Raw genomic sequence first — 25,766 nt, 5'->3', positions numbered from 1 at the left:
TGATATATTCTCCTGTTATTCCCATAGATAATTCTTCCTTTGCCAATCAGACAAGATCTCTAATTTCAAGATTATCCAAATGGCTAGTGCATTTTGGCTTCATTTCATTCTCAAGCAAGAAGGTTTAATCTCTGTTTAAGTGGCCAAATTGAAGATCTATTAATTCTGATGCCTCATTGGATCTATTTATATTCTAATACAATCAATCAACTCTTTAGAACAAGGAAAGGAACATATGCATCTCCTGGGGCCAGGGCTGTGTCGACCTAGAGCACTTCTTCAGGGAATTTGACTGAATTAAGGGAAGCACCACTACTCAGCTCTAATCACCCATTTCTACCTCTGAAAAAACCCAGCAAACCTAAGGCATTCACATCATCAGTTCCTCTGTCCTCCCTGCAAAGGGGGTTCTTTTCACTGGAATCCTAATCAACCCAGTGTTTTACTCTGCCTAGTAAAAGGACATCTGTGCACTGTGATGGGTCTTGGAAAAAGAAATGTGGGGAGAAAGACATTTTCTCCACAAGAAATGTGGAGAAAAAAACACAGTTTGAAGAAGAGCTCGAGAAAACCCCCAGCAAATTTAAGGAAGAGTAAATTTGTCCTGTTGCCTATTCAGATCCCCATGTCTGTCTGTTTATTTGGAATAATGGGCTGAAAATCAAATACCCTCTACTCTTACCTGGAAAATATTTCAAAAGGGCTTCTCCCTGTTAAGTTACCATTACCACTCACAGTGTCTCAAATACAGTTATTGACATGTTTGTCAGAACCACCCCAGATCTATGGGGAAAGAAACAGCGGAGGGAAAAAATGATGATTCAGCATCTAATATTCATGATTTAACTAACAGAAGCAGTCTCAGTCTCAAATCCTAGGGATGCCACTTCCACAGAGCTCAGCTCTCTGCAGCACTTTTCCTTGCCAGCCTTCCAAGACTGCACAAGCTGGGTCCATCACCACACCAGGAGCCTCCAGCTCTTCTGAGATGAAGAAATGGTACAAGAGGTCCTTTTCCTTGGGAACATTTTTAGACAGCTTTTAAAAACACCTTTCACATGGCCTGGAAATGCTGCAGGTAAAAATGGAGAAACTAAACCACAAGGGAACCTGAAAGCTTTCTAAAAATACTTTTTGAAAAGACTACTGCTACCATTACCCTGCCTGGCACTGACTGGCAATGACACTGGCAATTGCCCTCCTGACAGCTGAGAGTTCATGAATTGCTGAAGACCTGCACTGGCATAATCTTAAGAGTAGGTCAAATTTCACATCTCTGCACCTCCCAGAAACCATAAGTTTTCTGTAGGCAGATTTCAGGCTGACACCAATCCGGAATGCTGATATGAGCTCATGTGAGTCAGCATGAAACACAAGCATGCTCAGAGTTGCATGCACTGGTCATGAACTGCAACCAGTCCTAATCACCGTAACAGAGAAAATATATGGCCAAGGATGGGAAAAACCAATTTGACTCTTATTTTACAGGCTACTTTCTAGTAGCTGTTACAGATTCAGCCAGGAATCCACAAGTGCATATCTGTTTCTTGACACATGAGATGAAAAAAAAGGGTCACTTTTTCCTCTAAAGCTGCTGCCCGATATTCCATAGATGTCTGGTGGATGCTACCCAGTGCAGTGTATTGCAGTTAGAATGTTCTCAGTATTTGTCCAGTTTTCCTTACAGAAAAACTTTCAGCTCACTTCAACTGACAGCAATTACTGTCACATTTAGCTGTGACATCAGTTTCAAAGATGATTATTTAGAGAAGCTAATCTCCTAAAAATGCAGGTTAGTATTCTGGCATTAAAGAAATTACAGTACAGACTGCATTAATACCACAGACAGGGATAAACCAGACTCGTGCTCTGTTTGGCTTTTATGAAGTGTGTAATTATGTAGCTACACCATGAACACAGAAGCAAAATCAAATTGAATTTACAAAGCAAGATAGTAACAATGAACTTGACCAGATGCTGTTTCTTAATTACACAGAAAGAAGTGTGCTTATTAGTTAGCTTACTAGCAAGATTTTTTTCCATCAAAACATCCTGGCTCTGAATGCAACCATGAGTTAATGGAAAAATAATGGCATGAATTGATTATTTTCTATTTTTTTCCCCAAGTATTTTTAGCTGATGAATATATCAGAATAAGTAAACTATGCCAGATTCTGAAAATAGCTCATTGCTGGTTGCTATCAGTAGAAGGATTCTAGACTCTATGGAGCATTGAGATCTTCACTGTCAATCTGATTATGCTGGGATGAAAGTGATATCCAGCATCTCTCCTGAGGCCCCTGGGAAATCAGTCAGATAAAAAATCCAGATTATTGAGTCACAAAATCAGTCCTGAACCTCCAAGGAGAGATGTCAAAAATAGTTAGGTACCAAAACAAACAAACAAAAAAAAAAACCCTAAACAATTTTGTGAGACAGGGGAGGAGGAAGATAAAAAGCTCTGAAGTTGAATCCCTGCAGATGGACCTTCTCTCCCTCTGCTCCAAGATCTACGATGTCTGAAGTCATAAAGTCACAGACAGCACTGTATGATATATCTAAATATTTTGCTCTCCCAAGCCCCATTCCTCTTTAGTTTGTAGCAAATGCCTGTGGTTATCACCATCATTTTCAAGTTGAATGCAGAGATGCTGTCCTGATGTGAATACTTCTAAAACAAAATTCCTAGCAAACACAACACAGTGATTCCTTACAGCTGTAGAGAAACAATTAACTTTCAAGACTATTTTACATATTTAGTTGAAGAGTATTTTTCTGAAATATATTTACTATCTATAATACAGTATTTTAAGATGCTTTTAAAATGTGTTATTTTCCTTCCAAGTCTTTAAAATATTTTAAATAATAACAAAATAACATCAAAGCAATAATCCCAAACTATGTCTCTGACAAGATGGGGAGAAGTAATGAACAAAACCTCCCAGGGACACAAATAACTTTCTAGACAGCTAAGCACTTATAACATTGAGGAATTATACCTGTTCTGCTAAAAAAAAAACACCAGCCTGGAAAACATGCCTGATGGGTCTTGGGCATTGAATTGTCCTGGGTAATTTATTCTGTATCTGCATGGCTGAGTAGCTGAGACTGATAGACATTTGAGAGCCAGAGAAATGAAGATGACTGCCCTGTAATTCATATAAAAATCCAGAACAAGACTCCACTAATTTAAAGGTAGCTGTGCAGTTCTTAACTGTTGGTAAAATTGTTCTGGCAAAGGAGAATGAAGCACTGGTACTTACTGAGGAATCAGGAAGATGCTCCTCCTCTTGTGAAAAAGAGCTATTGAAAGCTCTGAAGGTCTCACTGTTCTGTTTGTGCTTTTCTATTGTGGCTTGAATGACCTGAGACAAAAATATCAGCAAAGATGAGAAGCATCACAAAAAAAATTTCCCTCATAGGAAGATAGGTAGGATTATCATTTGGTGAAAAACCCTTATAATTGTATAAATAAAAGGGAAACTTAAAAACCTTAAGTGGTGGTGCTAAACCCATTATTGCTTCAGTTAAAAACAAAGACTGCCATCAGACAGTGTCTCTACAAGTCAAACTGGAAGAATATACAAGGTCTCTTTTCATACTGGGCTTGAGGAATGCAGGAAAGGGAAGCCCACTGGAGTCCTCAGATACTTTCTGGGGCCAACTGGTCAGCACTGGGACCCTGACTGAGCTCCACACTTCTCCATGAGCAGCTCTATCAGACTGGCCCACCCAGCTTCCCTGCACAGCCACATTCATTCAGAACCCCAAAATGATGATTTCAAATGCTGCCTGCATGGTGATTCCCTCCTTATCAATGGTGCTTTGTACTAACATGAATCCATTCCCTCTTCTCCTCTTCTGTCCTGTTAAAACAAAAGAAAAATAGAGAAAACATCATCATTCTATTTACAGTATTTTCAGTAAATTCAATTCACAGCTTCACAGCTTTATATTCATTACATTTTTAGCTTTGCTATCCACTATTTTATAAACATTATTGATAATTATTGACAGTAATTATTACCAAATGCCAAAAATACTTGAGTTGTTCACACAGTGGACCCTACAAGCACTACTATAAACACTGTAAGCATTCAATAAAGGCAATCAACACACTTTGACTTAGGACCAACATTCTCTTACATGTCCAAGTTACCCACCTCTGCTGCTCACCTCATGATTTAAAGTTCTTTCACACTAGCACAGCCCATAGATCAATTTCTCCACACATATTCACAAACCCTCAAAGACAGAACAAGTACCATACCTGGCTTGCAGTTCCAATGATCTCTTTTTTCCTGTAATGGAAAACGTATGGGCCACATTTTGCTTGGCAATTTCTTGGACCTGTAAAAAGCACATCAGCTTTTTACTCATTGATCGTGTCTTTCCAAAGTTTTTAATGACTTACAAATACAGTCATTCTTTGGAATGCTTAGTTGAAAGGATCATTTGGAATAAAGTATAGAAATAGAAAAAATAAGGGACTGTTTCCACAGTTACCTGTCTTGCTACAAAACTTGTGGGTGTGTACCACCAACCAGAGTCCTACAGCAGTAGGGGGAGAAGGTGGCTCCTGTGCCAGCCAGGGTACAAGGTAAGTCTCTCAATCCAAACATGTCACACAGTCACCATTATTCTGCTCTCCTTTGAATGATTCTTATAAAAATTTTAAAAACCCAACTGTCAGAGACTGAAATGCTATAATTTATGTCTTAAACATCTTCATGAAAGACTTTGGCCTGTTATAGCAAAACTGTACAAAAGCTGCAGAGAAAACCACCAAAACCCTGACTGGAGCCCTACACTGCTAATGGATAGAGATAAGATGAAGTGACTCAGGGGAGAAGAATACATTCACAGAGGGATCAAGCTTAGCACCTCGGGACTATCAGCTGCCAGGCTGGAACAGACCCTCTCACCAAAGGGTGGGGTTAGGAGAGGTTTTGGGTGTGTCTGGAGGAGGTCTCTGATCAGAGAGTGAATGCCCATCCTCAGCTGCACAGAGGAGCTCAGCTGTGGGCCCCTTCACCCTGGTAAAATCTGCATCCACACAAAGGACAGCAGAGTCATGGCCCATTACAGACCCCCCAAAGAGGTCCCCAGACCCTGCACCAGAGATGTTGTAACAGATCACAGAGTTGCAAGGGACAGCATCAAAGTTGCCCTCCACACCGGAGGCACGTGGGCATTCCCACCTGGCCCAAACCACTTTATTAATCCACTGGATTCCATACTTTTCAGCAATGGGTGGCAGGAGGACCACCAAGAAGAGCAGATGGAGGGGAGCAATGCAATGCTGTTGGGACCCTGGGAAGGGTAACCCCAGTCACCCTCTCCCTGTCCCCCCACCTGTGCACACCTCTTTTTCTATTACTTTCCTTCTTTTCTCTTAATTTCTCTTAGCCTCTTTTGCTGTTAAATAAAATATATCACTTTTTTTGGCATCAACATCTAACTTTGTTTAGTTTTAATAAGTTTCGGAGTATATTTCAAACCTTTCTGGGTTCAATCCATTTAATTCACAGAGGCTTAGCCTCCTCTGGTCTTCTGTGTTAAACTGGTTCATAACATCAACCAACCAAAAAAACCCAAAAAGAGATAGAATCATAGAATCATTAAGGTTGGAAAAGATCTTTAAGATCCTCAAGTCCAACCATCAAGACAGCACCATCACATTCACCACAAAACCACTTTCTCAGGTGCAACATCCACATGTTTTTTTTGAACACTTACAGAGATGGTGACTTCACCACTTCCTTGGGCAGCCTGTGCCGGGGCTGGACAACCATTTCAGGGAAGAAATATTCCCTAATTCCAACCTAAACCTCCCTGGGTGCAACTTGAGGCCACTTCCTCTCATCCATGAGAAGAGACCAACCCTCATCTGGCTACACAAACCTTTGAGGCAGTTGTAGAAAGCAAGAAGGTCTAGCTCCTTATCTCCAGACAGAATCCCCCCAGCTCTCTCATCAGACTTATGCTTCAGACCCTTCCCCAGCTCTGTTGTGCCTCTCTGGACACACTCCAGCACCTTGAGTTCTTTCTCATGGTGGAAAAGCTGCATTGATCCAAAGTGATCCAAAGCCAGGTTTGAGAATTTTATTATATTTTAACATTCACATAATGTTACATGTTTGGATTCAGCAGGGATCCAAAGCTATCAAGGTGCATTAGAAAATGGGAAGAGATGCAAACCTGCAGTCCTGCAATGTCCATCTTCTCTCGGACACTGAACTTCTGGCCGATCAGCCTCAGTTTTGGCACACAGTACAGCACCATGCTGTTAAACTGAAATGAGGCAAGAGTTTAGCTTAGGCACTTACATGCTGCACACAGCCTGTACCGTCAAACTTTAGGGCTCTGGTGAGTTTTATTTTAAGACACAGCTCTCAAGGAGAGATTTAAGATGAGAGTGAGGCTGATGGATCATTATCAATAGAAGTGGGCAGACACAAACACATCAGCCAGTCACTTCTCCCTTCTGCCCTCCCTCTGAATTTGACTGCCATAAAAGCACGAGAGATCTTCTCCCAGTGCCAGTGAGAGCTGGCCATCTCCTGCAGCAAGGTGGTTTGGCAAGAAACCACTTCCTGTGGCACTCAGCCTCTGAAGAAGGAGATGGAAAAAACCCCTTTAAGCCTGACAAGGCATCAGGCAAAGGCACAGCATGGAACAAAAAAAGAAATTTTTGAGGAAAAAAGCTACAAAACTGCTGCTGAAGGAGTAGCTGGGCTCAGCTGGTGAATGCTTTTTGTCTTTAAGCTTAGGAAGATGGAAACATACCACAGAATCATAGAGTCAAAGGATGGTTTGGGTTAGAAGGGACCTTAAAGCCTATCCCATTCCACCCCCTGCCATGAGAAGGGACCCCTTCCACTAGACCAGTATGCTCTAAGGCCCATCCAAGCTGAGCACAACCCTGAAAATAAAAGAGCAACTAAAACACTCACCAGGAACAAATACCTATCCTGCGCTGTGCCATTCTTTGCTGAAAGTTTCTGAATGTGTCCTTCTTTAATGAGCTCATTGGCTGGGTTAACAATATCCTCTTCACCACCCAGGCGCTCATAGACTTCCAAAAGCTTGTGCATCTTTTCCTGCAGGTACAAACCCCCATCAATTTAAATTAAAAAAAAATGATTCCATGTGGTCTATTGCCCACCATTTAATTTCTGTGGTAAATGTATGTAAGTTGAAAAAAAACTGTCTTTCACTTCCACTATATCTTCGCATTTATATTAAAACCTGTTGCATACTTTTCAGTGCTATTCCCCACTCTGGATTGGTCATACTGGATTATTTATACTTGGATCGTACTATTTAATGACATTTTGAGATAAATTTATTTGATACTTTTAGACTATTACTATTCAATAATAAATGTGTATCATAGAACCATAAAGGTTGAAATAGAACTCTAAGATCAAGTCCAAATATTAATCTTTGGAATTTTAGAAGCAATATCCAATAAAATCAATGGCCAAATTGGAGACCTGTACATTACCAAATAATGGATGCATGATTTATTTTTTCTACTGCACCACAACAAGAGTAAACAGCCAACAATTAATTCAACCCTCCACTAACTTTTGGAGATTTTGCTACAGCACTCACTTTCCTTTCAGTCTGGCTTGGGCCTCAAGCAGAAAAATTATTAAAGTAGCCTTTTCCAATGGGTTCTGGTGTACTAACAGAAAAAGCAACCAACACAGAAACCAATGAGCCAAAGAGTTGTTTCATATTCCTGATAACTGCAGAGATACTGTACACAGCCCCCAGGAAAAGTTGTTAACAGAAAAATTTCCACCAAAATATATCCTTATCAAGAGAACATGCCAGACTCAAATAGAAACAGATGGTTTCCTCACTGTGTTTTCAGACGTACTGACAATACACAGACATCAGCTGGTTACACAGACATAGCAGCCACAGGAAACGTGGTCTCATGGTGTCCCCACCAGCTGGGGAAGCAAATACAAACCTTGTTCCTCCAAATATTCAATGGATGCTAAGCCAGATACACAGCATTTCAGGTCTGTTTGATACAAAATGTCCTGAGACACCCAGGTGCACCAAAGGGATAACATCTGCAGCTATAAAGCCCATTTATTTTAATGGTAATGCACTAGTTTTTCTACATGTAAAACATGTGCTAATGTCCAAAATCTCCACAGTGACTGCACAGCTTTTAAAGCAGCACCTTCTGAAGCTACTGATGCATGCAAAATGCACATTCTGTGCACTTAAGATGAGCCAAAATCAAATCAAATCAACCTTCATTCTGTCAAAGAACTGTAGGACTAAAAAACCAGTGTGAAAATCTGCAAGGACACCTTGTGAATGGGCCTAATTGGAATACTTTCAACACTTTTCAAGGAAAAGCAAATAATGTCTTTTATGAAGACTTCCTTTTTCAACTCATTAGGTCCTTAAGAATGAGGGAAGTGGAATTTAAGTCCAAAAAGCCACAGAAAACTGCATTCACAATAAAAAGAACTCAGACATCCAACAGATGTTGAAAGCCTGACTGACAGTCAGATATTCCTCTCCAGTTACTGTACTGAGCCTGTTGCAATGGGAGGCCCCCAGTTTAGCCAAATGTTTCAGTCAGGTCACAATTCCATCCTGGAATTGCTACTCACCATCTTCCGGATGGCTGCATTGGAATGGTTTGCTGCTGTTGATATCAGCTCCAGTGACTCTGCAATAAAGGTACCAATAGTTAAGCATTCTCTAGATTATATCTTTTAATAGCACCTTGGGGGATGGGTTCACCTCTCTGAGAATTGTTTTTCCTTCAAAACTGATGATACATAAGCAATTACAGACACAATCACTTCTGCCTGTTCAGCTGATCTATGTTTCATCTTTCTCTCCTAAAAATCTAGATGAGCCAAAGCACACAAAGAACCCATCACCAGTCTTCCCAAGCATATTTTTAAGATTCTTTTCCTAAAATAGGGCTTGCCTGCTTATGGTGACATGGACCTTGTTTTGGCTGAGATCAAAAACTCCTCATTATCAAGAGAGGTCCATTTCTCCTGTTTCACCATATAAATATAGTCTATCTGGCTTTCTTGGCAAGAAATACACACTTAAATGCAATACAAATTTAAAACCATTCCTCCTTTCTTCCTCTACTGCAAGGATATCTTCCTGTCTTTGTCCTTAGCCACATAACTGATTAAACATTAAAGTGTTAGATGTTCTACTATAGCAAACTTCAACATATTGTTGCTGTTTATTTGCCAAAGCTGCTTTCATTCCTAGAGCAGGCATTCCAACCCTTTTCTTCTCAACTCCAAAAGCATTCAAAATCCCTTTGGCAATAATTTGATTAATTCAAATCTCCATTTCTACCATAGTCCTGGTTTTATGTATCTGAACATGTGAAGAAAAAACTGCCCAAGATGTCATCGTGCTGTTAGACAGAGAGGAGTTTACATGTACTTTCAGCATCTTTCCTGTCTGGAGATTCTTCTGGAAGTTTCTTTAAGTAGTCCTTCAGGAGAAGCTCATAACGAGGAATCCTTTGCACTGGTTCAAGCATGTGATGCTGCAAAGTCAGGTTTCCACACACTTCCTGTTTCTGTAATGCACAGAAAACAAGAACAGGAGGGTTTGTTTTTTTCCTGCCTTTGGTGTTTAACAGCAATGAAAAATGACCATTCACACAAAACTAGAGGAGTGTACAGGAGCTTCTCAAGCCATCATGGATCGACAGACTCATTAGATTGGACAATACCCTTGAGATGATAAAGTCCAAACATAAACATAACACTGCCAAGGCCACCACTAAATCAAGTCCTCAAGTACCACATCTGCATGTCTTTTAAATCCCTCCAGGCATGGTGATTCCATTACTGCCCTGGGCAGCCTGTGCCAGGGCTGGACAACCCTTTCCATCATGAAATTATTCCTAATACCCAATCTAAACCTTCCCCTGGCACAGCTTGAGGTCATTTCCTCTTACCCTGTCCCTTGTTTCCTGGAAACAGAGCCTGACCACCCCTGGCTCCACCCATCTGTTTATATGGGAAAAATGTATGCTTATGAAAATTCAGAATTTTAAAAGCATATAAAGTGTAAGCAGGTGGAGGGAAACATAAATATAGCTTATTTTAAAGGCAGAAACAGCTTGTAACAGGAACACCTAGGAATGTAACTTGTTAGGTAGAAACAGCTTGTAACAGAACACAGAGGAATTTAGTTGCTAGGTAAAGGCCATAAAGATAAGATGTACATTGTGAAAATCCCATAAAGCAAAACCTGTGGTTTAAGAAGCCAGCAAGAACCAGGCTTCTAGTTTTGTCCAGGGCAAACTGACCTGGGAGAAAGCCAAACCCCCACTGCCCCTGCCCAGAGACAGAGATCAGCCAGTGAACACTGAGGAAGACGTCTTTACTTCATCAGAAGACATCTGCTGGTGACCTCCAGGAGGTGTGGCACTGCAGCAGACTCATTATAATATGAAGCAGGAGGTGGAGAATGGGCAGGGAATGGGCGGGTAGGGAGGTGTGGGCTTGTGGGATCAATGTGTATCTAAACCTGAAACCTGTCTCAATCACACACATGTGTATGGTGGATGATGTCTCCCAGCTGGAATAAAGCATACTGCTTTACAATTTTAATTGTAAAGTCCTTATTCCACAACTCACTGTCAGGGAGCTGTGCAGAGCCTGAAGGTCCCTCCTGAGCCTCCTTTTCTCCAGGCTGAGCCCCTTTCCCAGCTCCCTCAGCCCCTCCCCAGCTCCGTTCCCTTCTCTGGACACGCTCCAGCCCCTCCAGCTCTTTCTTGTTGTGAGGGGCTCAAAGCTGAGCCCAGGATTGGAGGTGGGGCCTCAGCAGTGCCCAGCACAGGGGATGGCCCTGCCCTGCTCCTGCTGCCACAGCGGGGCTGGGACAGGCCAAGGTGCCCTGGTGCTTCTTGCCCAGCTGGGCTCCTGTTCAGCTGCTGCCAGCGGCACCCCCAGGGCCTTTCCAGCCCCTCTGGCTCAGCTGGGAGCTGCAGGGGCTCTTGTGACCAAGGACAGGACCCAGCACTTGGCCTTGTTCATCCTCAGACCACGCTCACATCCAGCCCCTCCACATACGACCGTGGAGCCTTCCTGCCCAACAGCAGGTATCAGAGCTAGCAGGTTTTATGTGAATCTTCATCCCATGTCTGGTGTTTTCTGCTGATATGCAACTATCTTCCTTCAGAAGGCTCAGAAAAGCTCTTCCCATCCATGGCCCTGTGCAGCACTGTTCTCCCAAATACATGAAATTAGAATGCCCCCAGGGATGTATTGCTTGCCAGAGCTCACTGTATGAGCAGCAGACACACTGCTCACACAGCAGCTTTGAAAAGCAGAGCTCTCTCAAATTCTACTTCTTTTTCACTTGGCCAAGAAGGGGAGGAGGTTTGAGTCTGATTACACTAAACATCATCCAATAAGGCACCGAGGTGCTCTGCTTACAATGGCACTGAGTATTGCAGTGTACATGCTTTCATAGGATCCTGTGAAGCAAAAGAATATTTCTATTTAAAAGAGGAGAGATGACAATCTCAGTAAGAATCAGTTACTTGCTTTCAAGCACACAGGAAGTTTCTGCTAGCTAAGTAATCTGACTCCACAGCAACATGTTAACCACAGACACACACGAGCTCTTCTACACAGCAGTATTTTTACATCACCCCACTAATGTGGTCTGTTCTAGTGTAAACAGCCTCTCTACAACCACGTTAATTTTACTGTGTGTTTCTTAGAGAAAGGAACTTTTTTCAAGTAGCTACAATTTCCTCATAAATATTCCAGCCCACAGCATGCTGCTGACTCGCTCCATTCTCACAGCAAGGCAGGAGATAATGGGATGAATGTCTGAGAGAAAAATATTGGCTATCCTTCCAGAAGTTCAAAGGACTAAACTTGATAAGTCACAGTCATCAACTTATAAGTAACATTTGATTTTTGTTTTCTGCTTTCCCTAATTTAACATGATTAGTAACAGTGAATGCCTTAACCTGTACATTATATATACACTATTCCATTAGCAGCTTAGGTAGACAGTGCATCCCTGAAGGATCACAACACACTCCAACTGGTATACTGATGATATACGTGGCTTTTGATAGTGCAGAGATATGTCAGATGGGTGGTCTAAGCATTCTGGGTCCAATCTCTGCCTCCTACACCTATGATCACTGAGCAACAGAGCAAAAGGTGCTGTGCAGGTGTGATTAGAAATCCTCCAGTGCAATTCTGCCATCAATAGGCTGCCTGCACTGCCAGTGCCCACACTGCCTGGCAAGAGCTCTGCTCAAGCAACAGCAGAGCTGCCCATGGCCTGAACCAGTGCAGAGTGACAGGTGACACACGTCATTTGTGTTGGAAGCTGGTTGGTGGGAAGAGACAGGTGAATTTTAGGGAAGGGAGTTGCCTGTGCTGTAGGAAAAACAGTCCCAAATGGATTTACCCTGCAGAAAGTCATGGCTTGCCACAAGCTGAGGACAGCAAAACACAGTGCTGGTGTGCATGTCCTCAGTGGGAGCAGGATGGGTACAGGCAGAAAAAGAGTAAGAAAAGGCCATGTGGAGCAGCAGCGTAGCAGGAAATGACCTCCCCCAGTCCTTGCTTCTCCAAACTTCTGAGTCTCTGACACAGCCCTAAACCTCCACACAGGGCCTCTCCTCTCCCAGCTTGCTAGGGGATTACTTGATTCCTGACAGCTGGCCCAGCCACAGCCATTCAGGCCCCCAGCCCCCATTTAGGGCAGGCAGCTGTGCTCCCTGCTCAGCTTAACCCACTCCTTGCCAGCCCTCCCCTCCTGAACCATGGTGTCTGCTTTCCCAGGACTGGCATGAGTGTGCTGGAGCCTGCATCCCTTCAGCTGGCCCAGGGGACGAGCAGGATAGAGCAGTTTTATGGAGACATCAGCATAACTGGAGCTCTTCCCCTCTTACTGTGCAGCTTTTTGTGTAATTATGAGAAAACACGTGAAAATCTGTGTAAAGCATCCTCCTGTGGAGCTGTGACCCCAGGAGCAGTATGCCACTTGGAAGCCTCAGAAAAACCAGACAAACAGCAGATGTGGTCAGTGACATATTCAAACTAAAGCACACCCACCTCAGAATGAAAATGTATTTATTAAAAAAAAAATTAAAGTTAGAAATGAAGAAGACAAATCCAAAAGAGTCAGAATTGCTTGGCCAAGGGTGAAGTTTCATTCTGTGATTTCTGATACTCCTCTTAAATCACAGAATCATGAAATGGTTTGGGTTGGAAGGGACCTTGAAGACCATCCAATCCAACCCCCATCCACTGTCCTAGGTTGCTCCAAGCCCCATCCAGCCTGGTCTTGAACACTTCCAGAGATGGGCCACAGCTTCTCCAGGCAATCTATGCCAGGGCCTCACCACCCTTACAGGGAAGAATTACTTTCCAATATCCCATCTAACCCTGCCCTCTGTCAGTTTAAAGCCATATTAAAAATTAAATTAAATCAAAAAACCCAACAAAAACCAAGAAAATACAAGCTTGTGTGACATCTGTATACCAGCAAAAGAGAAGAAAGGAATACCACTAAAACTGTGTATTTTTAGTATTAGTGTCTTATCTTGACAAGGTGTATCATTCACTGGGAAACAAGCACACTGAATTAAGTGAGGATCTCTCACTCCTGATTCCAGCCAACAGAAACTTAATTTTTCCCAGTAGGCAGGAGGGGGTGTGGCCAGGGCCCCAGTGTTACTGGATAACACCTCAGGTCATCGCCAGGCTGGAAGAGAGGCTCTCACTTCAGAGGAGGAGGTTCCTTATGGTGGAGCAAGTGTGGCACACTGACTGGAGGGAGTGGTTTGGATGACGTGGCTGCAGCTGGATTGAGCTCTGCACTCTCTCTTTAGTACATTTTTATTTTTAATATTGTTGCTTTTACTGTTTGTTTTCTTATCTCATTGGTGTTTCCAGTAAATTGTTCTTACCTCAACCCATGATTTTTCTCTTTTGTGTCTCCAGCTCTCCTCTTCAGATGCTCCAGGGGAAGGGGCAGGGAAAAAGGGCAGAGAGGGGAAACAAAGGAGTGGCAGTGTGGTATTGGAGTCTCTAAACTGTGGAGTATCATTCCTAAATCATTACAATCTCAAGTCTGATTCATAGCAATTAACAACATACCTGTATATTCTGAACAACGTCTTTGAAGGGAGAGGAGCGCTGCATACATGTGTTCACTATGTCCATGGCCCTGTCAAAGTTCTTTACATATTCTCCATACATTTTCAGAAAAGGAGCAAGTTTCTGCAGGATATCTCCCAGCCGTGGGTTGACACTCCTATGGTAAAGAGACAGGTAAGTATTGAAATCTCTGGAAATCAATGGTATCTTCAGAGAGAAAACACAGCTGTGAGATTTCCACAGTTGTGTCCCACATCCCAAGCACTTACACATATGTGCAATCAAAACAGGTTAAGTTCAGTTTAAGGGAACCTATACAATATCCTAGATGAAACTTCCAGCCTGAATCCTGATGTAAAAGGGATGACATTTCTGCCCTCACTGTCTTAAGAGAAGAGCAGACTGACTACATCTACATATCTCTTCTGCCCAGCACAAAATCTCGTGGGAAACTTTTACTTATCAAAAATAACCTTTTCCACCATACTCAAACATCTGAATTGGTTTTAATGCAAAGAGATGGTTCAGTTCAGATCCCCAGGGGCCAGTAAGCCCAGGCTGAGCAGCATTAGGCACAAATCTCTCTCCTGCAGAGTCACTGCCAGGCAGAGAGCCAGCCATTCTCCCCCAGTCTGCCTGTGCATGACTGTCTTTAGCCAGCTGCCAAGCTTCTGTCCTCTTCTGACTCCCAGACTCTACACTTCTCCTCCCCTTTGTTACAGTTATCCCTGAAAGTGCAAGTCAGGCACACATTTATTCCTCCTGATCACTGATGAGCATGTGAAGACTGGACTCAGCCAAGAGAGAGCCAAGCCCTGGTGTTGTCTTGGTCAGCCAGGGTACCTGGGACTGCAGGACACCATGCAGCCCATCTGTCACCTCGAATTTGGTTTCCTAGATCTGACTTACAATTAACCTTTCTACCTATCACTGCACTTCTGCCTTATCTGCAACTTACAGAATCACAGAATCATTAGGGTTGGAAAAGACCTCTAAAATCAACAAGTCCCACCTGCAACTTATTATAGTAGCCAAATTTTAATTGGTATTTGAAAATATTTCTTTCAGCTTTGGAGCCAAAACAAGCAATTTCATTCCTTCCTAGTACTGTAATTTCATAGTACTGCAATAATAGGAGAGTGAGAATGCAGTAAGGAAAACAGCTCTGGCAGTAACTTTGAACTGAAAAAGTGCTCACAATGTATTCTGGAAATTTTGAGTGCTCAGGCCTACTCCCTAAGTCAGAAATGTTTGAGAGACTTCACATTAACATATTAAATAACTAATGTAACTACTGCATTAAACAATAAAAAATTTGGAATTAGACTAGGCCTTATGGTTGCTACAGTTTCTTGAAAATGTATTTTTAAAATAATTGTAATGACAGCTACCTACCATTCTTGTGTAATTCTTGTTTTGAGCTCAGGAAGAAGAAATTGTCCATGGAAACAGTAGATGGAAGAAATATTTGAGAAGATGCCTGTTATCACATCAGATGAAATCCCTGCTTCAGACAATTTAGTGCAAAAAACCTGCAGAAGGCAACAAGACAGTACCAACATTTTTTAGCGAAAAACAGTCCTAGACATGCTGATTTTAGATTGCCATTTTACAAAGCTAACTGCTTAGAACAGAGCTGCAGATTTTGACCGCTGGTAGCCTTGGAGTCTTCAGGAGGTTCACAAAACTTAACCCACTGTCAACCAGGGTTAGATATATCACTACAGGCTACAGAAAAAACTAGGAAAATCTGAGCTGAAATTCAAAAAAGCTTGAAATAACTGAGAAGAGCAGACATCTCATATTTGGGAGCGCAAGCTGCAAAGAACATCCAGTCCCTGAAAAGCATTTACTGATGTTTACACAAAGCAAAATTAACCATGTGATTGGGTTTTTCTCAGTAGGAAAAATTACACTGAACAAAAGGGAAAAAGACATTCCCTAGATTTCTGTGGTCTAGAAACAGTCTCTGTTCATCTCTTACAAACACTGTAAGTCTTGCATAGAGCTCCAAGAGTTGTAGGGTGAAGGGTTCTCCAAGTTAGAGCTGCTAACATTTCTAGCCAGGTGACAACTTTCTCTCATTTTTTTTTTCTTCTACTCATTTTTAAAAAGCACTTGGCTAGCAATGTGTCTCATCCCCATTTTTATTTCTTTCCTGCACATTCATGGGTTTTTTCTTTGAGATAATTATAGAAATGCCTGAATTGTGTAGCATCAACTCAAAGTCTATGGGAAAGAAAGCTCAGACTCATCACATCAGTTTCACTTCATCCCCACGTGTAAACATGATGGACAACAATTACAAAACACAGCAGTAAAGAAATAGTTTGCTGGAGGCATGGGGGTGACACATGTGGCCTGATTTTAGTAAAATTTCAACTTCTTCCCATCAAAGAGCAATCACAGATTTCATCATTTCTCAGTGCCTTCAGTGTTCCTGTGATTTCCCCTCCCCATACACCCAGAGAGGAACCAAATGCTGGCAGTGTCTGTGTCTTGGCCTTTCCCATCTCCCTTCCTGCCATCCCAAACCTCTGGCTCCTTCTCAGAGAACCCCCTTGCCCAAAGCTCCCTGGACCCTCAGCACACAGCCTGGCAAACAAACTCCATCTTCCACCTACACACAGCATTTCTATTGAGCTACAGCTTAGGCAATGGACAGGAGATGTCATTACTGCCCACTGAAAAGAAATGAAAGTTAATTCAAAATGGAATTACCTGGTCCAAGAGATGGAGTCTTTTAACATACGCCTCCTCCGTGTGGAGCAGCTCATTGGCGATGTTGAATAGCTTTTGGGGCTCTGTACACTGAAAAAAAAGTTACAAATGACATAATCCATCTGCACCTCCACACCTAAATTCCACTAACTGTTCTGGTTTTCATTTTGTCAGTGTCCAAAATCCCTACCAGCAGAGTGAAAGAGGTTAACACATTTCAGAATCCGCTCCACATCTCTCAAAAGATCACTTTGCTCCAGAGACATTTTTAATGTTGTTTTCTGAAAGAGCAATTAGTAATGCAATCAGTGGCTGGTCAGGACATCACTTGAGTTCATTATGGCTTTATAAAAAGAACCAGAAACATCCTCTAAACCTGTAAATAAGTCTAGTCTCTTTGAAAAACAAGGCAACAGACTGTAAATCAACTGTTCTCCTTTTTGGAGTCAGGTCCTGTAACTAAAATGAAAACCAGGCTATTTGACCAGATTTCTGCCCTTGCCAGCACAGCATTACTCTCTATGGCATATTTCTAAGATTTCTGTGCAGCTTTAAACACAGGCCAATTCCCTGGAAAGAATTTTCAGCAAGGTAACCCAAATCACTCAGTGAAGCCTTTCATTAAGCTCATTTAAAAAAAATAAAATGAGAAAAGGCTACTTTAAAACTCTAAATACAGTTATAAAACACTGACTTTAGGCACAGTTCAGCCAAAAGAGACCCTTCACTCACTAAGTGCTTCAAAATACCTGAATTACCAGAATACAGGCTTGAGCTTTCCAACAACCTTTTTAAGTGTTGGACTTTAAACACCATGCCTAAATATAATGAAAGCAGTCCAGAACAGAGCATTGGCTGGCTTGTATTCAGGAATACAAGCATGGAAAATGGGCAGCAAGGATGATCAAATGTAAGGAAACTACACTGGGCTGGATCCAGAAAAAAAGACATGCAATGAAGAGGTGCATTAATGACTCCTGAACTGGAGAACATTGACTGGGTGCAATTAATCACTATTTCTATGGGAAAACTGAAGGGCATCAAATAAAATCACCGAGGTGCTGTTTCAGGGGCTGCTTCCTCAAGCAACACTGCACTGCCAGCAGTAACCTTCACAGAGGTTCACAAAAGAACCAGAAATATCCACGGAGGAAAAATTCAGCTGAAGTCTATTAAACACATGGGGCAATTTCCAGTTCAGGAAGCCTCTGGGCCTGACACCAGTAGCTCCATCCCAAATGCCTGTCTCTGGTGCTCGTATCTGGGGCAAGGACTTCCAGATATAACCCTGTGGGTCACCATCAGATTGCTGGAAAATACCAAATAAATGCTCTCTTTAAGCTTCTTCAACATCACTCTATTTTGTTTCCAAATAAAGCTGATGAGAAACATTTAAACACCCGCCCTCCACACACACTCAGACAAACTGCAGTACAACTGAAATCCTCAAAGGCTTTTCAAAGCAAGCCATGAACTCCAACAAATCAGACCCACAGTTATCCTACATGGAATGAGATGCCACTTGGCATGATGCACCCACAGCTCCATGATGTATTATTGAAGGAAACTGAATAGGTTTCCTTTATTTGAAGCAACATCAGACCTCCTTTGAAGCAAGCCCTCTTTTTCCAGGCACAAATCTGAAGACAGGCAAACATGCCATGAGCAAAGTTTTGACATGGAGTCTCTCTGCCCTGCCTCTCCAATTATACCAAGTCAATTCAAATATTCTTTCAAGCTCTTTCAACATGCTACGCAATGCCCTCCTCTGTTTAATGTGTATTAATATTTAGGGGAGGAGGAAAAAAAAAAAATCACAGCACAATAAGTTTTGGAATTGTTCCAAGCAAAGACATCTTATTAAAGTTTACACTCAAGTACACTGCTGGCCAGTCAAATCCAGTAACTACAAGGATTTCTCACCAAGAAAGAATTTATCTGCTGGTTTTGCTGGGCACAAAGGAATGCTCAAATGAAAGGTACTGATGTAACCAGCTGGCATGCCAGCCACCAACAGCACACTTTGAGTTGTTTGAATTCAGAATTGGAAAAATACTTATTTCCAACCAAATGCATTTGTACTCAGAAGTAAATCTTTACATAACACAGGCGCTTTTTGACCTCCTGACCTTCACCATCTGCTATTCAGTTTATATTTCAAGAAAACTTGCTGACATTTGCTTAAATACAAAACAAGGGCTGAATAGACTCAGCTTGAGCTCAGTTTTACAGAGTGACTCTATCTTCAGTTGCTCTCTCTGCTAGGCAGGGAGACAGGAACACTTTTCAGACAAATTTGCAACATATTTGCCTTTCAATAGGCATAACATTTTAAATGAAATTGTAGATTAATTAAATGTGAGGCAGTCCCATTCTTCTAACTTCATTTTGTGCCATGGCAGGATAGTTTTAACAAAGCCTGAGCCATCCTCCAGTTCACTCGGAATGAGATATTTCATGGTCCATGTTTCTAAAGGAAAAGATCAATCTGCAAACTGAGATTATGCTCTGCTTTGTGCAGTGCTCCTGCCAGAGCCACAGCATCTCCTGTGCAGCCATCACTAGAGAACCTCACACCTGCTGCAGAGGCTGGGTGGAACAGTGTGGCTGCTGGGGTGACAAGAAGGATGAGAAAACTGAAGTGTTGACTTCATAACACAGAAAGTTCACTTTAGTGCTTGAAGCAGCATGATGCACTTTCACTTCTTTGTGGAAGATTCAAAAATTCATTTTCAGCTGCAACTGTCCATAAAGCTTTTTAAATAAAAGGAAACAACAGCCTGAAAAACAGAACCAGGTTCTCATGAAGGTCAGATTCATACTTGGAATGCATTTGCACCTCAAATCTTGCAACCATTTTTCATACAGTGGGTATGCACAACTAAATTCAGTCAGCATCTGTCTCACACAGGGCTTTCAGCAAATCTTGCAAGAGAGCTGCTGGGGTAGAGCTTAGGTTAAAATCATACATGATTATTCTTCAAAATCCCACCAGTCAGCTCTGCACAGAACACAAAAAGTCTCAGAAAGATTATGGACCACTTCCTACTCAACAATTCTGAAAGCAATATGGAAAAGTTATCCTGTGCTTGGTTGTCCTTGTTGCACTGAAATCACATTTTCATTAAGATATTCAAACCAAATATGATGATAATGATGATGATGATGATGATGATGATGGCATATCTGAATTTTCTCAACCAACATTATGACTAAAACATTGACATATGGACTTTTTTTTCAGAATATACATGGAGCTAATCTCACCCAAAGGTCTGAGTAGCAGGACTGCAGGCCAAATTTTACAACACACACTGCACAATGAAATCAGATGTGAAACTCCAGCCATGAACATGCAGAATGGAAGCATGTGTCCATGAATGCATGAGACCCATGTGGGAGTCAATTGTTACTATTTACACAGCAGGAAGCAGGACAGAGGGAGAAAAGCATTTTTTGGTGATGACAAATGAGCATATATTACTCTTAGTGAAAAAATACCTAAATAAAAAGCTATGAAGCACTGATACCCCTCCCAGAAGCATTACTCAGGCTCTCCAGACAGTCAGCAGAAGTCTTGGGACTTTGGAGTGTGACAGTCCCTCAGTCTCACTTTCATATCACTTCTTTTCTTTGTAACCATCTTTGTAACCATCCAGGTTAGTCCAGCATCATTTTCTGATGCTCCTGACATTTTCTGAGACATTATCAAAACTAATAAGCTCCCCTTGGTTCATTTTTATTTTGATAAAAGATAACTGGAAATCTCAGTAAGTCACTCCTGAGATTTTAAAACATGGATTGTGCTCATAATGAGCCCTGTTAGACTTCTACAGACTCCTAAAAAAAGCCATGTCACTGCATAGCTAAACCTAGACTAAATGAAACAATACCAGTCACACATCAGGCAAGGTTACCTTCCCCAGCCATGGGCTGTGTGCAGGCTTGGGTGGAAGATGGAGAGATAACTGAAGTAGAAAAGAATGGTTATTCATGAGCTTCACTTACCCTGACATCCTAGGAGTTACTGAGCCATCATTAAATCACTCTGCAGCTGTACTTATGCATTCTCCTCCAATTATAAAAAGTTTCATATTTAATGAGACCACTGGTTACCTTCATGGTGCATCTGCAAAGCCTGGTACTAGGGTTAGGAGGGGAAATGCAGGAGAAAGACACACTCTCCCAGCTTAAGGCCTTCTGAAGGAGATGAGCTCTCCCCAGCTCCCAAGCCAGCACCTGATGCCAACTGAATTCTCCTCTCTTCCTTCAAGTAGGAAAATCATCAGTTTTGTCAAGAGTGATGTGAAATTCCAGCCTAAGAATAACTGTGGAACAAGTCAACTTTGAATCACATTAGTTGTCCTTGCTGCAAGCTATAGCCCTTCAGTCCAACCCTGAGTCCATAGTGCCCCAAATCTGCAGCAGAATCAAAGGGGGGAGCAGGAAAAGACCTCAAGTTGTGCCAGGGGAGGTTTAGACTGAATATTTGAAAAAAGTTTCTTCACTGAAACTTCTTCTGGCACTGGAAGAGGCTGCCCAGGGAAGTGGTGGAGTCACCACCCCATAAGTCTTCAAAAAACAGGTAAATGTGGTGTTTAGGGACACAGTGTAGTGGTGGACCTGTGAGCGTTAGATCAGTTAGATCAGAAATTGGTTTCCCCCAATGTGCTCCCAGAAGAGGGTACAATCTTTACACTGAAGAAGAGGCAGCTGCTCTCTCAGCCTTCCTCCTCTATGTGACTGCAAAAACAAGGTGACTTAGTGTAGCTTGGTAAACTCCAAACTGCCTTTTAGATGGAGAAATCAGCTCAAACTGCCAGGGAAATCCTGCAGTGCATCACATAAATGCACCTCAGGAAGAAGGGTAATATAAAAAAACCAAAACAGATGCGTTTTCTTCTGGAGATACCTCTCTCATAAATTCACCAGGTGAGCTCCAGAGAATTACAACCTTATAATTCTGTGTTTTGTCATCTTTATGTCCTACTATATGGACGCTTAACATAACAAGACTTAAAAACAGCCATCAAATCATCGATGTCTTACGAAACATTGGCATTTGTCAACAAATAACTTCTTAATCATATGGTAAAGTGTTTAGCTTGGGGTTGTCACACTTGGTTTGATACAGCATTCCTAGTCCAAACTGCAAATTTAATTACCTGATTAAAGACTTTTTTCAATGTAATGTATTATTTTCCAGAAGTTGGACTTTGGTGATTGTTATGGGTTCTTTCCAACTCAGGAAATTCCACAATTCTTTGGTTTCTTCCTGGCCTGTTGCAACTAATAACGTATCTTTTAAATAATATTTCAGTGGCACACATGCACATACATACCCATTATGAATATAAAATCATTAAAATATGTCACAGCATGTGTATGTATGTATAAACACACTTGTCAAGCTCTGAGAACTTGTTTGCCATTTTCATCGCTCCTTTATAGTCACCAGATGATTGACCTAAAAACTAAGAAATGCATTCTAATGTTCACTTTTCCCTAGGGACAAGCGCTTGACAGACACAAATCATCATCTGCTTGGTGATTTCAACAGAAGCACCCAAATTTGTACAAACTGAGGTGTGGATGCCGCACTTCACTAGCTACAGATCATTCGCTGCAGCTGCTCATCATATCCTTCAAAACACAAAAATCCCAAATATTAACTTTACTGTCATCATGGCTTGGTGGGGGAGAAAAAGCTAACAAAACCAAACACCCCCAAATACAAACAAAAAGAGCCACCAAACAAAAAGTGCAAAAAGTGGAACATTTTGCAGATATTTTGCAATATTCTTGGGTTTTTTTTTCTGGAAAAAAGTCAGATCCCTTTTAACAGCGCTTTTTCTAAAAATAACTGTCCTGATAAGCTGATAATCAAAGGAATCTGTCATTAATCTTACATAGCTGCTGCAAATACACAACAGCCTGGACTACGTTAGTTTGGAATCAAAGAAAAATCTCTTTTCCAGCTACAGTTTCCTGAAGAGTAATTTGACATAAAACAACTTTAAACAACACAAAACAACATTAAAACAAATTCTGTGTGAGACAAGATTCTGATCCTGCCTACTTGCAAGGTCCTGACCCTGCAAGATGCACTATCCAATTAATTCTCTGAATAACATGAAGCTCCACGGAATACAACATGCTCTAGCAAGCTGAACCTAGACAAACCCAAACAAAAAACACAACTTGGGAGTCTCAATCTACAAAAGTATTTGAATTTCAACAGCTTACCTCTGGCTGTGATGGATTCTCTTATATGAAACCTTTATAAGCAAGCTGGGAACCTTTCTAAAAGACTGTCTAGGTCAGGAATAAGTTAGGACCTGCATAAAGCAGGAAATAATACTGACTTATCGTGATCCTTTGAGGAAAAAACAGCCAAGCAAATAATCCAAACAATGTGTGAAAGGGATGCAAGAGGCCTCTTGCCAGTGTCAAGAACTGGTTTCTGAGCACTCAATAGTAAGGAACAAACTGTCTTACCTTGTTTACATCCAAATACTCTAACTTTGGCACTTCTGCTATCTCTTGCTCCTCACTGCTTCCTTCATCAATGTCACTGTCCTCATCCTGCATGGAGTCTCTCTTCTGCTCTACAGAGGAAGGTTTGGTGCCCTTTCTGTCAGGTTCCACCTCTCCTGGGTTCCCAGCCATGCTGGGTTTCCTCTGCTCTGCTCCTTCTTCACTGGGGAACGTTTCCCCAGCCACACTGCAAGAAGGACTGTCAATGCCGCTGTCTCTGTTGGGAATTTTACCACTCCCATTCAGTTCTGCACTTGAGTCTTTATTGCCAAGCTCTTCTTGGGGCTCTTTGCTCACAGTCACAGCAGTACAGTCTTCATGGCTTTTGTTATCACCTATGCTCAGCTCTTTAATTTTCATGATGTCTGTGTTAGTCAGATCCGTGCTGCACGGTACATTGGGCTCCGCTTCATCCAACTCAGTTTTGTCACTTGTGGAAGAGCCACCAGAAGCTGCTGTGTCACAGTCACACAAGCTCGTCTGCTTGGATGAATCCAGGCCAGGTTCCATCTTAAGAGCCAAATTTAGCTGGTTCCTTTGAAGAATATGTACAGGTTGCCTGTGGGTGGAGAGAACGCACCACAGCCATATTAACACTCAGGTTTCACAAGTGCCCTGCAAGGGAGAGTCTGACTGTCCTTTGATTCAAGTTGTATTTCTTGCACCCCACTGACAATCCCAGAAGGTAAAAGTGTGCACATTGCAGTAATAATGATCACCCAACAACATCCAATGAAAAAACATCACCCCTACACTACTGAAATGGCAGCACCAGAATCCTGGGCCTTCAGTGCTTTCCATGTCACCTTGAAGAACAGTCTGGTTTGAGGACTCAGAGCAGAAGGAATCGCCTCTAAAAAGAAGCAATTGGTTCTGGTCTCATTTAAACAGGAACTCTCATTCTTCAACAGAGCAAAGCCTTTGTGGCAAGGTATTTTCTGCCAGAGAGGATGCACTGCAGCATGAGAAGGCACTGCTTTTCCTTTTTGAAACACAACAGGTTCACCTGGGTGACAACACTCCAAGGCACAGTACGGTGCCTCTCTCCATCACCCTCTTTGTGAAAAAAACCCATCACTTAGCTCCATCAGGCAGATTTGTTTTTCAGGGAAATATTTCATGTGTTTGTAAAATGAGCTGGTTTTACAGCAAAATACATGTATTTTATCCAATTTAGAGTCTTTCATATGCAAAGTTTCAGAACAGCTGCTGTTACACACGGCATTGTTTCACAGTACTCTATACCCTTCCCTGCCTCCAAGAAGCAAGAGCTGATGTTTATTGTATCTCAGACAGAAAACTCAATTATTTCATATCATAACAATCAAGTTCCTATGCTGCAATTCCCACATTGAACCAACTTACTGAAAGCAGATTGTGTGCTACTTGCCTCTGTTAGAATCTTACCAAATTCAGTAGGTCTTAAGCTCCTTAAGCATAACTGTATGTTACAAATTAAAATTTGCAGCTTTTATTAAAAATATACTTTGTCCTCAGTGAAGCTTTGCACTTGCAGTAGAAAACATCCCAAGAGGACTTTTCATGTGATCATCACAGTTAATGTTTTCTACTGTTATATTCTAAGTTAAAAATGCAGAAAAGGGAGAGCAGATCTCTCAAAGCCATATTTACCTAATACTTTCAAATTTCTCAATGAGCGTGTTGACTCCTGCTGATATTGGGATTTCTTCCTCTCCAGGTGCTAAGCTCCTTGATGACTTGGGATCAGCTGGCAAAGGCCGAGATGGTGCAGGAGGAATTCTTTCCTGCCCAGGTTTGAGATGGACAGGTTTAGGAGGTACTAATGAAAAAGAAGGGAAAAAACAGGATAAATCTCCATTTTCTTTATCCTAAACTGGAAACAAAATCCAGACCGAGAGGTTTGCATTCTTTCCTCGTTCTTTGTAAGTGGCACAGGTGCAGTCCTGAAGTATTGCTTACACCAAAGCAAGCTGCTAAAGACAAAAGTCAGGCTTCTATTTTGTGTTTCTACAGCTGGCTTAGCCGTGCTAACAAACTGAGCGGCTTGCAGCACTGCACTGCTTCCTCATTACCAAACAGGATGCACAGCTTACACTTCAGTTTGCAAGTTTGCTTGCCATCTCAATCACACTAATGAGCTTCCCCTTCCATGACTTCTCAAAATTCTGGCACCCCATTGAATCTCATATTGGGGGGAAAAAAAAGCAGAGGGATGAACCACATCCCAAAATAAACCATCAAAACCCAGCCCCAGCATGGATTTCAGTGCCTTGTGTTTGTTTGGTCCAAAATGCCACAGGCTGAACATAATGGCTTTTCTTCCTCCCATTCTCCCTCCCCCCTCTTGTCTGTGGTATAGTAGTCTTC

General features: G+C 41.9%; 1 protein-coding gene across 2 annotated transcripts in view; it reads right to left on the bottom strand.

Moving 5' to 3' along the window:
• The window catches only part of FGD3 (FYVE, RhoGEF and PH domain containing 3), a 96,346-nt gene that overhangs the window by 19,034 nt on the left and 51,546 nt on the right, over positions 1 to 25,766 (bottom strand). For both annotated transcript variants that reach the window (XM_058845042.1, XM_058845043.1), the window contains exons 3-14: positions 25,050 to 25,218; positions 23,379 to 23,976; positions 16,881 to 16,970; positions 15,555 to 15,691; positions 14,160 to 14,316; positions 9,457 to 9,595; positions 8,649 to 8,707; positions 6,957 to 7,103; positions 6,202 to 6,294; positions 4,271 to 4,350; positions 3,836 to 3,866; positions 3,264 to 3,365 (exon numbers count right to left, since the gene is read on the bottom strand). In XM_058845042.1, the coding sequence (XP_058701025.1) occupies positions 3,264 to 3,365; positions 3,836 to 3,866; positions 4,271 to 4,350; positions 6,202 to 6,294; positions 6,957 to 7,103; positions 8,649 to 8,707; positions 9,457 to 9,595; positions 14,160 to 14,316; positions 15,555 to 15,691; positions 16,881 to 16,970; positions 23,379 to 23,976; positions 25,050 to 25,218 (1,802 nt within the window). The remainder of the gene's footprint in view (positions 1 to 3,263; positions 3,366 to 3,835; positions 3,867 to 4,270; positions 4,351 to 6,201; positions 6,295 to 6,956; positions 7,104 to 8,648; positions 8,708 to 9,456; positions 9,596 to 14,159; positions 14,317 to 15,554; positions 15,692 to 16,880; positions 16,971 to 23,378; positions 23,977 to 25,049; positions 25,219 to 25,766) is intronic.

The sequence above is a fragment of the Poecile atricapillus genome, chromosome 9 (assembly GCF_030490865.1).
Source record: "Poecile atricapillus isolate bPoeAtr1 chromosome 9, bPoeAtr1.hap1, whole genome shotgun sequence".
Lineage (NCBI taxonomy): Eukaryota > Metazoa > Chordata > Aves > Passeriformes > Paridae > Poecile > Poecile atricapillus.
The sequence above is the reverse complement of the archived record's forward strand: the minus strand, read 5'-3'. Positions and strand labels throughout refer to the sequence as shown.